Below are 17637 nucleotides of genomic sequence, written 5' to 3'. Positions count from 1 at the left end.
CATATGTTGACGTGTAGGCCACACTGCTGCCATATTTGACATTGGTGTGAAAATGGGCTGCTTAATTATAGGTAGGTGGCAAATCTGTAAATTAATCAAGAAAGAAGTTTTATTCAAACTATTTTTGAGATTTGTTGATTTAAATTTTTTTATAAAAACTGTGGAATTAAGAGTTTCTTTACAGGCTGAGCAAATTATGCTACTTCAATACTACATAAATCATTTACACTGCAAGGCAATTACAACACTGACCTGTGTCACTACTTTTCTTGCAGGGGCAATTTTGTCAACGTTACCCAGAAAAATTGTTTGCATTTGCCCGAGGTTTTGATTACTTAGAAGCTGAATCAATTGCATGATTAAGGACAATGTGTTGTTACAAACACCAGCATCCTCTTTGGGTACACGCTGTCTGAGAATTGGCTTATCTCTCTTTGGAGAGAGCGCATCATTTGCTGAAAGGAATGCGAGATGCCTGACTGTTCAAAACACACCTACTCATGGAGAAAGCAAACAAACAACTTTACAGAAAATCACACACAATGAAAGGAAGCTAAGATTCCCACAAGCTCCTTTCATTCTTTTATGACATCTCCGGGAAACAGCTATGGAGAGCCGTGCACAGTGTTCAGACTGTAGTTAAGGTCATAAAGGTTAATGTCAGTAATTAATTGCAGGGTGGAGCAAAGATAGGGCATTGTTCCTTTCCAGTTAGTTCTTACTCCCAAGTAACCAAATACCGATTCTTGGCAAGCCAGAAATCCTGTAATGTGTGTTGGGTCAAACAAACACAGGACTTTCACTCGGGACCTGCGTAAGTGTTCTGTGCGACACCAAAAGTTGAGTCATTTTTACTGACAAGGCTCTTTAATGTGATGCTACGCCACTGAGTAACATGTCCGTTGTGTCCATTGTTGGGTTAAGTGACAAGCGTACTTATTTAAAGCCAAACCATGACATTTTTTTCAAATCTGGCAACTCCTCAGCTACTGGTCTGAAGACAGCTAATAAGCCCCTGGAGGCAAAGGGCTATTTTTCTGGGGTTTCAGTGTTGCAGGTGGATAACCAGGCAAATACTTCCTTCTTCCTTTTTCTGAGTTGACAGTAAATTTGTGGGCCGTAAAGCCAAAACAATGAGCTGAAAGATGCTAAAAAGCTCTGTAGAAAGAAGGTACAGAGTTGGGTGATGATTCCCATTTCAGCCATTGTTGATACTCATTAGAACAGCTTTAATGCAGTTTTTTGTGCATTAAAAAATAATAAACAAATTTGGATATGGTACATTTTATTGTTCATATCAAAAGAGCAAAACTTTTGCACTCCAGTAGGACGACAGGTGCGTAGAAAAATAGCTTAGGTAGACAATATAGAACAAAAAAACTCCCGCACACTGTCTTCTTCATTTGCATATAGGTATATTTCAGTAACAACGTTTCGGTACGTAGACCAACTGGTTATTTGAAGGTCTAGCCTGATGAAGGTCTACGTACCGAAATGTTGTTACTGAAATATACCTATATGCAAGTGAAGAAGACAGTGTGCGTGAATCTTTTTGTTCTATATTCCTCATATCAAGCCTCAAACATTTATGACTAATCATAATCACACACATTGTAGAGCGATCACGTTTATCGCGTCAGATAAGATCTCCCAAATCTGTGTAGGTGTAATTCTTTATATTTGCTAAAGGAAGTCTTTTTGACCCTCCCTGAGGCAAGAGAAACTAAAGGAAATAAATTAAAGGCTGAGTCTGCTACCATTTTTCCTCCAAAGATAATTGTACCGTAACCAGTCCTGCCACATTTACCTGCCAAGCATAGACAGGTGAGAGGGCGTGGTGTGATTTTCCTTTCCCCCACACACACACACACACACATCGTTTTATATGTCACAGTCTGAGAAGCAAACACACTTCATAAGTCAGGGTGTGATTAATCAAGATCGACCTGTAAAGATCAAGAAACAAGAGACACGAGTTTCTACATTTCTGGAGCGTTTTGGATCTATTTTAAAATCAGACCCACCAACAGGAAAGGTATCAACCTTTAATCTTTTATTTCATGTTTAATGCTTATATCTCAAGAAAAGTGTTTATTGACAAGGGACAGAAACCAGTCTGATCTCTTCCAACATGTGTCACACTACCGGTCTTAAATATCAAAAGTCATACTATTTGCATTGTTAACTGAATCGTTAACTTAATTATTTTAATGTCTTGTTTTGTCTGATTAACTGCCATATTCAAATTACACTTACATAAAACAGAGAAAAGCACTTTGTGCTTAAAAATAATATATATATTGTTTGTCTTGATGGACTTATTGATGGAATGACTGATTGTTTGGGGTCGTTTTGTTTAAACCCACTGAATCGATTTAAAGATTCTAGCTGGGAAACCAGAAAAAAACATAAAAACAAGAGATTAAGCAGTGAGATAAAGTCTTGTTTTTAGAACCCAATTCAAAGTAAGAGTCTGTAACAACATACTGTATTTACATGTGTACTTCAGTCAAGAATCATGTTCTTGTATTGAATTACATCTTGGCTGTAATTGTTGCTTGTAGTCAGTTGACAGGAGTGTCTCTCTATTACAGTGACATACTGACGTTTATGTTCTGTATGCTGTAGTCTTTCAATAGCTTGATGTTTCACCTTTGTGATGTGTTAGCTGCAAGCCAATTCCCTTAAGGGGATTGACGCTCAAACTTACAGGTTTCCATGTTACGGGAGGACTTACAGGAGAAGTGATTTTGGAATGTACCATGTGGTTTCCTTTATCAGGAGGAAACGTTTTTAAGTACACACTTTTTTTTAGCCTTTACAAACCATGTTTGAGGGCTGTTTGTGTTAAAGTCTTTATTGTTAATCTAATACATTTTGACCAAGTTAAAAAGATGCAAGAATGATGTCTAAATACTTTATAACACACTTTTATGGTTATTTAATCACACCTATTGCATATGGATTGTTCTATCTTTGTAAATGCAGCCTGCCTTTGTGTATTTTTAAGCTTTTTGACGTATTAACTCCAGATAGATCAACCCACAATAGTATGAAATAGAATTTAGCAACTTTGCATTCAAATTATTTGTGGGAGTGCTCACTCTGGTATGCTTTAAGTTTTGTAGGGACAGATGACATTAGTTTACATTTGTTTAAATTATAATCGTATGTATCTGATATATTGTATTGACTTTTGCCGTTACGTTTCCGACTGAGGGCTAACCACTAACGTTTGTTATCTTACTATTTAACGAAGAGCCGTAGGGGGTCTAATGCTCCCCGACATATGCCAAACTTAGTCTTCAAAACAAATCGCATACCAGTAAGTCATAAAATAATGGAATCTGGTGGTTATAGTAGTCTTGTATGCCGATTCGTGGCTTTCTGCCGCCCGCAGATAATCCAGCAGCTGGGTTGAAGTGACTCAGCCTATGTGATAGTTTTTTTCTGTATTGATTCACTGAGAATGACCGACACCAACCGAGCATCTGGGCTGCACAAAAAATAACCAGCACCGTGGAAATAATCTAACTAAATGATCCAGTGGGCTCAAACCAGCGTCTGATAAAATAACCCAGTATTTTTTTTAACTGCTTTTACAATTAATTAATCTCAAACTTTGGTATTTAAAATGTGTTCAAAAGTAGTTCAACACTTAATCTAACACTTCAAGTACAAAAGAAAAGTGCTTAATGTGATAAAACATGACAGAATGTTGCCCCACTTCATTCCTAAAATTTCTGACAATCCTAATCTGATTTGTGATGACAGATGTGATTTGTGTGAGTGTTACAGAATGTTTCCATTTATCTCTCAGAATTTAGGCATTCCTTCCATTAAGACTGCCTTCCTTTCAATCTAAGACACACAAACCACCCTACATTTTAACATTACTACTTTGTTTTGATTGCTTTGCTTGTTCCAAATTACGTTATGTACCGAGAATGGAGTTAAATACGACCGAACATTGGGAAAACAAAAAGTCAGAAGGCAATGAAAATGTTAGAATTAACTGTTATTAAATGAAAGCCCACTGTCAAAGTTGTAAAATGAAATCATGGACAACTCCCAGACTGGACAATGCTGTGGTAGCAACCTGTCGGTCCCAAGGTAGCCCTCCTTAAAGCATACTACTCTTTATGGTCTATTTGACCCTAAATGGGACCATAATTTACTAAATGAACATCATGCTGTATTGAAGAAGACTTCAAACTAAAGACTGAGACTTAAACTCATGTTCACAATGTTTACTGAGGGAATAAATCAAGTGAGAAGTAGAGAGAGTCATTTTCTCATAGACTTCTATACAACCAGACTTCTTTTTTGCAACCAGAGGAGTTGCCCCCTGGTGGCCATTAGAAAGAATGCAGGTATAAGGAACTTCAACATTGGCTCCACTTTTCAGACCTTGAGTTTGCTGCCTGGTCTTGCTTGAAGAAAGACCAGGGGCAAAAACAATAGCAAAAGTGCCTTCTTAGATGCACCTATGGTAGATAAAACATGACAATGTGCCCTCTTGGATGTCCTTATAGTGGATAAAATGTGAAGAAGTGGCTTCTAGGGTTCCTTTCCATGGAAGAACACATGATAAAGTGCCCTCCAGGATATCAATCCAGTGGAGAAAAGGTGACGAAGTGCCCACTAGGATGTCCTACCAGTGGAGAAAACATGATAAAGTGCAGATGAAATTAGTCTTCAGCCTCTTAAGGCCAAAAGCAGGGGAATACAGTAACCAGAACAATTGGGAACAACCTAAATGGGGAAGCAATATCAGAGTAATATTTACAATTTCCTACGTCTAAACTCTGTCAAACCCTTTTTCAAAACACAACATGCTTTAGTTTTAACTTGTGTCTGACTTGTCTGTATCGATTCAACTGTATATTACTTTATCTTTGTCCACAGGATGTCGTTATGTGGAAGCTTTCTGTCAGACGAGCAGTTCCTGTGCTCAATCTGCCTCGATGTGTTCACCAACCCTTCGTCCACGCCGTGCGGACACAGCTTCTGCATGGCCTGCATCAGCAGATACTGGGACGGGTCTAAGGTCCGTGAGTGTGAGACGCATGGAAGTCATTCCAGATATGTATGAATCTTATATTCACTTATCTTCCACTTCTTTGTCTTTCTGTCTTTCCCTCCTTTCTTCTTTCCTCCCCTCTGTTCTTGCCCGCCCATTGTTTTCCTCCCTTTCATTCCTCCTTCTTCTGTTCCCTTAGTTTGAACTAAGACTATGTTTCCTTCTCTCACTAGTGTCTGTCTTCTTCTTTCCTTCCTTTGTTTCATACGTTCTTGTTCTTGTGTGCATTGTCTTTGTGTTTCTTGTTTATAGCCTGTATTTGCGATATAAACACCTCACATAATTGGTTACACCAATTGGTTACACCAATTATGTGAGGTGTAACCTCATCTTACCATAGTAGCCTCAATTTGTGCCGATCGTTTACTAGCATACAATTGTGGTCACAGCGGTTACCATTGTTTTCTTTGCGACATAATTAGCCTGCGCTGTTTGTGAAAAAAAAGACTCCTCTTTGAAGATTCTGTAAAACCAACAACCGACCAGTTCCTGGCGGCCATCTTTGTTTTTATTTAGAAACAGAGTCACTTGGAAACTTGAGAAATGGGTTAAATAAAAAAATAAATAATCATTAAGCAGATGGAATATTTTTTCATCCAGATGTTTGGAAGAGTTTTGAGGGGATTCAACTGAACAATGGTTAATGTACGCTTTGTCCATCTATCCGGCCTATTCTCGTTAATGTCTCAGGAACGCCCGGAGGGAATTTCTTAAAATTTGACACATGCCTCCACTTGGATTTAAGGATTAAGTGATTCTATTTTTGATGTCAAAGATCACTGGTACCTCACAAATCACAATGTTCTAATCATGACAATTTCACACAAATGTCTAAAAGGATAAAATGATGTAGTGATGACACTTTGGAAAGATATGGATGTAAACTTAAACTTGAATGATTGGCATACAACCATGAAGCAGTAATTCCAGTTTTCTGTCTGCCATGTTTCCATCTTTTTCTCCAACTTTATTATCGTCTTTGGTTCGTTTTTTTGTCTCCTCTCATCCATTTTTCCATCCTCTCCCAGGTTTATCAGTGTCCTCTGTGTAAGAAGTCCTTCCAGAAGCGACCAGAGCTCCAGATCAACAGGACGCTGCGAGAGATTACCGATCAGTTCAAGGCGATGACAGAAGGGGGGATGGAGAAGAGAGGGGGAAGAGGAGGAGGAGCAGGAGGAGGACGAGTAGGAGGAGGAAGAGAAGGAGGCATACCAGATGATTTAATTGAAGAATTGAAGAAGAAGCTGCCTCGAACTATACTAAAAGCATCAATGGCGATACCCTGTGAGACTCAAAGTAAGACAGGTGAAATAGGGTTTAGCCTACAACGGTTTGAGCAAATGTTAGATGTCAATCAATCAATATTAGTCTCCTGGCTTCATGAAAATAGACAAAAACAATGAATGTTTGTTGTGGAAACAAATAATACTATACTAATACTGACTGAGATGAGTCCAAAGTGAGCGTTGAAATACAATCAGATGACAAAGAGTGTCTTTGTAGTATTTTATTTCTAATTAGAAAGAGGCAGAAGTTTACAGGATCACACAGAGTACAACAAAGTATGCACTGACAAAGTATGCACTGGCAATACTAGATAATAATAGAGGGGAGCGTGAAGGTCAGAGGGGGAACAAGACCACCTTTTGTACAGAGGTGTTTACATTACATTACAGTCATTTAGCAGACGCTTTTATCCAAAGCGACTTACAATCAGTAGTATATTACATATCATTCACCCATTCACACACTGATGACAGGCTACCATGCAAGGTGCCACCATCAGACTCTAACTAACATTCATGCAACATCCAGTCCACACCGATGGCAAGCCTTCAGGAGCAACTTGGGGTTAAGTGTCTTGCCCAAGGACACATCGACTGCCGAAGCCGGGTATCGAACCACCGACCCTCTGATTGGAGAACTACCTTGCTCTCCACTACGCCACAGCCGCCCTTATCATTCACTTACCCGTTTACCACCCTGCACCTGGCCTGAAGACATAAATCCTATACACAGAATAACAGAATAACTTCAAGCACACAAGTGTAATTCACACAGTATAACTAAAACCTAAAATTTGCCATTACATGTTTCACACACACTTTATCATTACAAGTCAATATATATCTATAAAGATTTATACATACAGTTACACGAACAAACTCTGATATATCCAACTAGGTGATGAAGAATCAGGCATTTTACGTCAAGCAAGGGATGCCTTCATGTACTCCTCTGTGAACATTTATTATATCTTATTTTGTCTTAAATAATAAAATGACCATTGTTTGAAATTTTTATTCTTAGAAAAGTAGAGGTATGTTGGAGAGATTTTAAACAAGGCAAAAAAAATAAAAAGGATGAGACGTTTTGTCAGAGAGTGCAGTTAGTGACAGTGTGGGCTCCATGGTAACGTAGATCTGATAGCTTGAAGGAGTAGCAGCAGGGGGCGGGGCTAAACCAAGGGTCGATTTTGCCCTTTTTCCTATCCCACCCCTCCGTCACCCTTCTTTTAATCATACCCCAATTAGCAGGTATGCTTTCCATGCTCACCGTCTAAGTTTAGTATGTTAACATGCAACTAAATATCTGTGGGAATTTGATAGCAATCTGTTTAATTGTTGTTGGGATATTTAATTCTGACTTAAGTGGTCTACCAACTAACTCACCCACCAATATTGCAAAAAAAAATGTTAAAGTTCCTCAATATTATCTTTCAATTGCTGTATCTTCTTCCATGAAAGGTGAGTCCATTCTGATGCCAGCAGTCACAACCTTACTGGCTTCTTCGGTACCGAACCAAAGTCCGATCGCTGCCATGACGAACCCGTCCGGACTTCCTGCTCCGCCTCCTCAACCTTACTGTCGCCCAAAAGGCCGGAGAAGGTTCACCGTGAGTGGGGCTGCAAGCAGCTCTAGGCTCCCTGTCTGTCAGATCCACCACAGAGGGATAGTGGTACGGTGCTTTTGCCTACATTGTAAACTAATATATGTCATTGATTTAAATTGTGCTTGTTGAGGAACAAGAGGAGTGGTTGAAAACATGCAGATGTTGATATTTTCATGACTGATTTAAGGCTCGACACTCCAACACTCTCTCACTGATTTCAGATTTACTGTAAGACTGATCGAGTATGTATCTGTCCTGAATGTGAGACCAAAGACCATCAAGGCCACGACACAGTGACTCTGGAAGCCGAATGGATGGAAACCAAGGTGGGAAAACCAGAATGATGTTTGAAGTGAATAACACAAACTTTGGGGAGTTTACTTCTATAGTAACAACAACAACAAAGCACAAGCTGATACAAAGCAGGTTTAGTTAAACCACATACAAAAAACAAAATGTTTTTCGTGTGTGTGTTGTGTGTGTGTGTGTGTGTGTGTGTGTGTGTGTGTGTGTGTGTGTGTGTGTGTGTGTGTGTGTGTGTGTGCAGGACCAGCTGAGTGTGTCGGAGCAGGAGGTCCAGGTGATGATCAGAGAAAGAATCAGGAAGATCGAGGAGATCAGGCTGTCAGCGACTGAGCTGGAGGTAAAACAAACATCAGTGTTTAAACATATTGGCACCAAACTTAGTTTAGTATATATTGTATTATAATTGATTTAACAATTAAATTAAATCAAATCAAGTCAAATCAAATTAAATTAAATTAAATTAAATTAAATTAAATTAAATAAGATAGATTAATTAAATTAAATTAAATGTATTTAATATAATTTATGGTTCATTGGTTTGAAGGGATTTTAAGGGTGGTACCTTGCGTGTAAAATCTACTTTAAATTGTTAATGTTCTTTCCCTTATTTAGAGTATTTTTTTTTTTTAACACGTTTTGGGAATCAGTGTTTTACAATTTCATATTTATTCCTAACTTTTGGAGAACTTTCCAATTTTTTAGGCTTTCACCAAACTGTTTATTTATCAGACTTCTGGGGGGAACAAGGGAACGTCAGTGCAGCTAGTAATAATTACATCACAGACTTATTTATTCCTCAGTTGGCGGTGGAGCGAGAGATGGCGGGCAGCGTTTGCCTGTTTTCTGAGCTGGTGTCTGCCATCGAGCACTCCCAGACGGAGCTGATGGAGGTGATGGATATGAGCCGGAGGGCGGCCATGCTCCAGGCCGACGCCCTCATACGACAGCTGGAGCTGGAGGTCGAAGAACTGCGGAGTAGGGAAAGCGCCCTCGTCGAGCTCGGCCAATCAGATGACTACATGCACTGTGTCCAGGTTGGTGAGGATCTAATGAGGCTGTGATATACTGACTGTTATACTAAGTTTTTTTTTAATCTATTTTCATCTACTTTCCAGACTTTCCCCATCCACTCCAGTCCTCCACACGCCAGAGACTGGACAGGGGTGTCGGTGAACTCTGACCTTGGAACAGGGACCATCTACAGGTCGCTGGCAGCTCTGGTGGAGAAGTTCCAGGAAGAGCTGCTGATCATCGCAGAAACAGGTGGGTTGAATGCAAAAAAAATAGAAAAAGGTTTGTTTCCAAAGATGAAAAACAATGGAGATGAGAACCGAGAGTCAAAAGAAACTGAATTACTGCCCTCTGGTGGTAGAGTTTAGTAAGCTCATCTCCTTACTGTTCCTCTCCAGGTTTTCCTGCCTCAGAGACGACCAGTCCGGCCCGATCTCAGCCCAGTGAGTGTCCACTCCTAATCCACCTTAAATTGGTTAAACATAAAGGCTTATACAGTACATAAACCAGTGAATGATACCTGCCGTCCACCTTAAATATTCCAAATACAAACCAGTGAGTGACGCCCTCCATCCTACCTTTAAAGGTTAAACATACACAGTTTACTCCACATATTGATGTGAGCATTCCACCTTAAATAGGTTAATTATATAAATCCAAACAGTACATTAAACATGTATTTTTCCAACATTTTATTCTGTTTTTTTTCTGCAGGGATGAGGAGGATTGAGGAGTATGCAGGTACACAGCAGTATTATAGACACATGTTGCAGACGTGATTAAATATATTAAGTTATTTACAGTTTTTCTTCTTCCTTCAACACAGTGGACGTGACTCTGGACTGCAACACTGCTCATCCCAGACTGATTCTGTCAGAGGACATGAAGAGTGTGAGACGCCTGTTAAATAATTATATTATAGAGTAATGAATCATTCAGAGTTGCATTTGTGAATTTCAATTTTGCAATCAAAAACCCACGAAAAATTTCTTTACAATCTTGAAAATTCGTCAAAAAGATCTTAAATCTTGGTATGTTATTGGTTTTTTGGTTGGCTAAATTGTCCATACAGTTGCCTTTTTTCCATGTTTGCTAAAATCACATAGGAGATTTGTATTACAATAATAATTTTATAAAACGTATACAACAGTAATAGTGTTGTGCCTATAAAGTTCGGTATTGATTAACTCTCTGTTCCTCTGCAGGTGAGGTGTGGAGAGCGACACCAGATGCTTCCAGATAATCCAGAGAGGTTTGACAGAGTCGTCTGTGTCATAGGGAGGGAGGCGATCTCCTCTGGGAGACACTACTGGGAGGTGAGAGTATTATTTGGCATAGAGATGATATGGATTTAAGGGGAGACACTACAGCTGAATAGGATAAAAATGGAACTAATAGATATTAATATGACGTTTCTCAGCTGCTTTTCTTATGTTAAGCCGATTGTTTTTCGTATTACAATTCGTTGTCTAATGCTAACTCTCTAATGCTAACTTTTGTTCAGAATTCCTCAGATGCGAAATGTTTCCACTAGTCTGAAAAGAGACATATTATTAAATCTAAAATAGAGAAAGAGCTAAAAATTGAGCAGTGCATGAAATAAACAAAAACAACATTTTACCTGTGGTTTACCCACTTAAATTATATTTATTTAATTCCTGAATAGTTTTGTCTTGTGATTACAAGAAGTAAGATTTTTTATCGTAACACAATAATATTTTTTTCTCGTCATGTAATATTGAAAGTAACAATGTAATATTGAAATAAACACTTTGACTTATTTCTTGTAATGTTGACTTAACTACAGTATTATTTCTACACACTCAAAAAAAAATGTATTATAGGAAATAACAATTTTGTCAACTGAACATAATGTCAGACAGTTGTGATGTGATTATAAAGTAAATATTGGTGATCACATGAAAATTAATGTTTATTATATTGTGATCACAAAATATTTATTTCATATAATAATTTTGCAATCAAATGTTTACACTCATGTCCTTCCAACCTTTTATATGTTCCAGTGTCTGATTGTATATTAATGTCCTACTTCCTGTGATCAGGTGGAGGTGGGCAGGAAGACAGACTGGGATCTTGGAGTGGCCAAACAATCAATCAACAGGAAGGGGAAGATTGAAGTTACCCCTAGCAACGGATACTGGTTCCTCAGTCTGAGGGACAAGTGAGTAACAGACAAAGTTATTGGTTAGCTAGTGAACATAGTCGAGCATTTAGCAGCTAAACAGCCACATAATTCCCTAAAAAGGTTGGTGGAGACCAAAAACGGAGCTAAAAGTGACCTGCAATTTGTTCTGCTGCCCTCAAGTGGCCAAAAAGTCATATGAATCAGCATATTTTAGAAATGTTGGCATGGAATCCTTTAGAATATTGTAGAAAGTCAGATTTGTATGTTTTTGTTTTTTTGGTGCTTTATAAATACTGTGTAGATAAATAAAGAGATGCAGAGATAGATAGATAGATAGATAGATGGATGGATAGATAGATAGATGGATGGATGTGTTAGAGGAAATGGTTTTAATATTCAACTTTCTTCTGCTTTTCCTTTCATTTAAATGTCTTTTTTCTCTTCTTTTCCTTTCTGTTTATCAACCATCCCCAGGAAAAAGTACACCTTTCGCAGTGAACCCTCCACCGACGTCCATCTGAACCGCCGACCAAATAGGATCGGGATATTTGTGGACTTTGAGAAAGGACAGGTGCAGTATGGGAAACGCATTTAACATTGACTTAATTTGTGTTCTACCAATTGAAGTGTTCTTTAAATACTGTGTGTCCTCTCTGCAGGTGTCTTTCTACAACGTTGATGCTAAAATTCACATCTACACTTTCAATGACACTTTCAGTGAATGCATCTTCCCGTTCTTCAGCCCTTGTACTAATAAATCGGGGAAGAACGACGGGCCACTAATTATCACTCCAGTAAACATGACAGAGTGACAGAACAACACCTGGAAGTTATGCGTTTCTTCTTCATCTTCTTTGAACTTAATTGCCCTATTTAAAAAAAAAAAACCCTGTTCATATTTTCTGTGACATAAATACTCTTTGTTGGCTTCTTAAAACGTTCTCTTGTTGTCTGACTGTGAATAGTTTATAAAAACAGGTGAGACAATTGTATTTTAATTGATTTTCTGATCATTTATTAAAAACAATCGTATTATTCTTGCAGTGACTGTGCTCATTATTTCCATATTGAGCTTTAGAGGAAATTGTGAAAGACATATTTGACTATTTAAAGACATTTTAATATCTAAACTGTTCATTGATTCATCCAGAAAATAAACAGATTAGCTGATGATGAGAAACAATTTAAAATCCAGTTAAAGTAGTAGTTGCATTTTCCTGTTTAACTTCCTGATTTGTAGAGAAATAGGAAGTCCCCATTATGGTTATTTCTTCACTGCCATGTTTAAAAATAAACAATGGGTTACACACAACATGACACGGCCAATCAGTTTTTGCCAAGATGTGATGTCAACATGTATAAAGAGCACAGAAAAAACTCACAGATTGAAGAACATTCAACATTCAACTTGGTTTATAATATTAACAAATAAAAACATTTATTTTTCATAACATAATATCTTCAAATATTTAGGTGCATATATTTGGTGGAATTGAAAGAAGAAGAAAAATTGGATGACTCCTGATTCTGATGTAATTTTCACAGTATGACTAATAATCCTTTTCTGAAAAAGTTCTTAAAGAGCATGCATAATAATCAAAATTTCTTGTAGACAACAAAAGTGAGACTTGATAAACAGGGTTGATAATTTGACTTCTAACTCTAAAATCAGATTTGATACTATCATTTGTGCACTAACTGCACCCCTAAAGCCTTTTCTGTTGATTTACATTCAGAATTAAAAGTTGTTGCGGTTGATGCGGTGCTGCTCCATCTGCGACTTCGCTTTTTCTTTTAAAAGGAGGATGTGCTCAGCAAACTCCCTCACGGCTCCCATTCCTCCAGCATTGTGGCAGGTGTACTTCGTAGCATTAATGGCGACCTTCGGGGCATCTCTCGGCACTGCACTTAAACCCGCCAGGTTCAGACAGTTGACATCCTGTTTGTCGCAACCTGAGAGGAGGCAAGACGGAGAAATGATCATCACATATGAATATAAAAGACTGATTATTAACACATCGTGTCATTTACCAGAACAAACACTGAAGGCTTGTTGCATGAGGATCAAAATAAATCCACGCCACTAGGTGGCACTAGTTTATGCTTGCAATCCAAAAAATAATTAGGGCCATTTTAGGTTGAAAAAAATATTTTATAGCCAGGCGAAGGGGCAATAGACTTGATTTGATTTTTAAATTAATTTGAATAGATTGGATATTATCTGAGTTTATTAAATTGCAAATTTACGCAAAATAATTTGGCAATTTTGGAGATTATTAAATCATAAATTTATGAGAAAATTATTTTGACATTCTTTAAAAAATTCACAAATTTGCAAGATTATGAAGTCATAAATCTACAAAAAACAATCTGAGATCTAATAGGCAAAATATTACAGAGCCGGGCAAAGAGGCAATATTCAGAGAAAATCCATCACTTAATTCGTAAATTCATGAGAATAAATTATTATTATCTGAGATTAAAGTGGCATATATTTACGAGAAAAAAAATTGCCTATTTTTGAGATTATACTCATACATTTATGAGAAAAAAAACTTAGACATTCTTTGAAAAACTCACAAATTTGCAAGATTATGAAGCCACAAATTTACAAAAGAAAACGTGGATATTCTCTGAAATTTAAGCGGAAAATTTACATATATATATAAAAAAAATCTATTTCAATAGTAACTCCAGTTGTCTGCATTTTGTTGCTCCAAAAACAGTGTTACTATGGTAAGGATGAACTCTGAGTAAGAGGAAGTTTTTTCTCGGAATAATACCTAGCTTCCTCTGCAATATAATTATTTTTTTAACAGATTTTTAGCAGATTTGCAGAACATAGAAAATGTAATATTTCTTGTGGAGGAGCTCGCTATAAAATAATCTGCTTCTCTGATTTTGTTTTCGTGTGCAGATTAAATAAACAACATAAATATAAACAACAATAATCAAAACATTTTGGGAGTGAGTTTTCTGAAAATTAACTATGCACTTTTTTTTTTTTTTAAATTACTTAAAAAGGCACAGCTGTCTTACCCATGTATGCCACATCCTTCCAACCCAGGTTCTTCTGCTCCACCAACGGCTTCAGATCATTCAGCGGCTCCTCTCCCACCTGCATGACCTTGCAGCCTGTCCTCTTGGCCAATTTGTCAGCCAACAACTGGGACACGGGGTCCAAGTCGGACGTCAGCAGCACGACCTGGTGGAGCCAAGAGAGAAGGTAGTGTGTGGTCACGCGACATGAGCCAACTCACAGGAGCTTTTTTTTTTTTTTTTTTTTTTTTTCAAAGTTTCGTCAAGTTCTAACCTCCATTTCTTCTTTCTGCAGCATGCGGATGCCCATGGTGTCTCTGGTATTAATAGACACCATCTCCTCTCCGGACACGGACAGGAAGATCCTTCCTTCCGTTAAACATCCGGAAACGTTGCAGAACATCAGGCGAACCACCTCTGGCGTGGCCCGACCGAAGTAGCCATACCTGAAGAAAGAAGCACAGGTTGGATAAAGAGGAGGAAAATAAATGATCGACTCAGATCCGACCAAAATCTAGACCTTTGGGTGAAAGATGAGGAGGAAAGTATACTTTGCAAAATCTGTGAAATTCCATAAATTAGCAAACAAACTCTAATGCTAAAAAAAATAACTGGGGTGAAGAAATAATACGAGATCCATTTCAATTGTAATTTTCAATTAAACCTTTTGTTTTTACATAATCTCACAATGGAAGGCTGAAATAATAAAAATATATATATTTTGGTAAGATGAAAGAAAAGTTCTTCTCCTGCCTTCTCTAAAAAAGAAAGAAGAACCCTTTTCTGCAAAATGAAAAATTACAATATCTGTCCCCATTTTCTGATTGTCCCTCCACCACGAATCATTTTCTGTAGTGTAAATATGCTGTATTTATAACAGTTACTATTTGTGCACGCTTTGAATTGCCTTTACCAGGGTAGTTATATACAGAGTTAAATTCTCAAAAAGGCAGACCAATAAAAAGACAAAAATCACCCCCCAGAAAAAAAAAACAATTTGCGTATATATATATATATATATATATATAATATATATATCAATCTCCTCCCAACACTAGTGTGCATCTCACCGGAGAACCCTCTGTTCTGCAACAGGCCAGTCGATGTCCACATCGATGTCCACGCTGTACTCTGGCAGCATCTCGTAGTACACCACCTTATTGCCCTGGAGAGAAGGAGGTGGAAATGTAGAACATAAAAACGTTTGGGCACACAAACTAGAGTAAAATGAAATTGGGGAAGAAGGTAAGTTACAGCTGTGTATTACCAGCATTAAATCCTAGTCACCATTGGTCACATGTCAATTACCTGAGTATTTCCGGTTTCGTCCAGGGACTTTATAGTGCTGCAGTAAAACGATCCGTTCTCACACAGCTCTCCATCCCAGTCCTGACGGCGCGGACGTTTGGACGGGTCCAGATTGAAGGGCTTGGTAATCTCACCAGCTAGAAGGAATGCAGGGTAAGGGTTAAAAAAAAAGGTCCTTTCTATATCAGTATGAGTGTAAATATGTTGCAAAATGCAAGAGCGATGTGAGACAATGTAGAATACGATGTGAGAAAGACAAAACATCTAAATTTCTATGTTGAATTTTCCCTTGTAAAAAATGATCCTAAATGTGTAGATTGATGTTTACATAAATACAATGACAGCTGCAAACTTGTAATCCAACATTTACTTATATATATGATTTTTTTCTGTGTACCTCGATGAGTTTTCTTTCTTTAATAAGTATCACGACAGTGAATCTAACGAGCGAAACTTGAATAACCATTTGGAGGCAAGCCAAATATTTTGAATGACGGGACCTGGTGCAACAGGTTGCTCCGGGAATCAAAATAAAAAACTCCCTTCAACCACAATGACAGCAGTATTTGCAGAGGTTCTGCCACGTTGAACTGCCACGTTGAAAAAACAAAAAGATTACACACAGTGGCTCAGCAAGTTAGAAGAGTTAAACAAGGAAGAGATTTTAACAAGGAAGAGATTTTAACAAGGAAGACACGTCACAGTTTTGGATTGCTTTGAGAAATACTTAATTCACAAATAAAAGCTCAGACATATATTAATAATATTCCTTTTTTTTCCCCAGACAACAAAATCCTGAAGAAGCTCATCTAATGTGGTTTTTAAATGTCAGTTACAGGTACATACTGTTGTCTTTTAAGCCCAATTATTAGCCTATATTTGGTTACTTTTTGGCCAATTGGTGCCATCAAAGGTATGCAAAATTAGATAGACAGCTATCACTGGATTACTTTGATAGTGAGGAGAACTGAAAAACGTGAGGATTCTCAGGCGAGTTCTGAGGTGCCTTTTTTTGTCAATGATTTCTAAGGAGGATTTATAAACACAATATATGTTGATAAGCGATGGAGGTCAGAGATAATGATATCCTTGGGTGGTGTAAGCCACTCTGAATGATATCAAGAAGTGTTTCATGTCTGTGTGTTTTCACACACAGGTATCTTTGCCTCTACTACAGAGCATATCCCGGTAAAAATGCTGTCCAGAACAATCAGTTAAATTACTAAATGACCCGAGACAAATTTGCTTTTACTACTGTAAAACTAAATAATCCTGATGTGATGCAAAAACAAAAACAGAAAATAAGATAAAGTGAGTTTGCAGATGAATTTTTGTGCTGTGAAAAAAAAAGGTGGGACTATTATTTTTTTTTTTTTTTTTTTTTCCCCGCTTACATCCTTTCTTGACCTCCTTCCAGCGAAACTGGTGAGACCTGACCACGGAGAAGACCGAATCGAAGCCCTTTTCCGTGATCATCTCCACGGCCTCCGCCAAATGGAACGGGTGGAGACACGGGGAAGTAGCCTGGATGTGACACACCACAGTTATCTCTGTGGAAACAAAAAGTCAACAAATTTGTGTGCATTATAATCTTCTCCGAGGCCCGACGGTGCCCTTATGTCACTGATCAAACACGCCGTGCCACGTATTAGTACACCGGCTGGGCCTGATGTGACATAACAGGTTAGACGTAGACATCCTGGTGTGGTGTACATACCTGGGTGGAGCCTGACAAACTCTCTGATGGTGTCCAAGGAAGAGGAAGAGTCTTTGGAGACTTCGGGACTCCTGCGGTGCACCTCGGCGCCATAGGCTTTTGCCACCTTCTCGATGTCGTCATGGTCAGTC

At 38.1% G+C, this 17637-nt stretch overlaps 2 protein-coding genes across 2 annotated transcripts in view; one reads left to right on the top strand and one right to left on the bottom strand.

Annotated features, from left to right (window-relative positions):
• Positions 1 to 4909: 4909 nt before the first annotated feature.
• Positions 4910 to 12254, top strand: LOC129093845 (zinc-binding protein A33). Its single transcript, XM_054601968.1, has 13 exons — positions 4910 to 5050; positions 6112 to 6204; positions 8198 to 8302; positions 8524 to 8619; positions 9083 to 9316; positions 9398 to 9545; positions 9692 to 9736; positions 10008 to 10034; positions 10120 to 10184; positions 10499 to 10609; positions 11360 to 11478; positions 11917 to 12013; positions 12102 to 12254. The coding sequence occupies exons 1-13, from the start codon at positions 4910 to 4912 to the stop codon at positions 12252 to 12254; spliced, it is 1434 nt and encodes a 477-aa protein (XP_054457943.1).
• Positions 12255 to 12440: 186 nt separating this feature from the next.
• Positions 12441 to 17637, bottom strand: part of cmasa (cytidine monophosphate N-acetylneuraminic acid synthetase a) — a 7099-nt gene continuing 1902 nt past the window's right edge. The window contains exons 2-8 of the mRNA XM_054601482.1: positions 17507 to 17637; positions 17184 to 17339; positions 15790 to 15926; positions 15552 to 15646; positions 14756 to 14927; positions 14482 to 14647; positions 12441 to 13395 (exon numbers count right to left, since the gene is read on the bottom strand). The exon at positions 17507 to 17637 is cut by the window's right edge and continues 12 nt beyond it. Of these exons, the coding sequence (XP_054457457.1) occupies positions 13181 to 13395; positions 14482 to 14647; positions 14756 to 14927; positions 15552 to 15646; positions 15790 to 15926; positions 17184 to 17339; positions 17507 to 17637 (1072 nt within the window). The 3' untranslated portion in view covers positions 12441 to 13180. The remainder of the gene's footprint in view (positions 13396 to 14481; positions 14648 to 14755; positions 14928 to 15551; positions 15647 to 15789; positions 15927 to 17183; positions 17340 to 17506) is intronic.

This window comes from Anoplopoma fimbria, chromosome 7 (genome assembly GCF_027596085.1).
Source record: "Anoplopoma fimbria isolate UVic2021 breed Golden Eagle Sablefish chromosome 7, Afim_UVic_2022, whole genome shotgun sequence".
Taxonomy (NCBI): domain Eukaryota; kingdom Metazoa; phylum Chordata; class Actinopteri; order Perciformes; family Anoplopomatidae; genus Anoplopoma; species Anoplopoma fimbria.
Note: the sequence above shows the minus strand (reverse complement) of the source record. Positions and strands in the feature narration are given on the sequence as shown.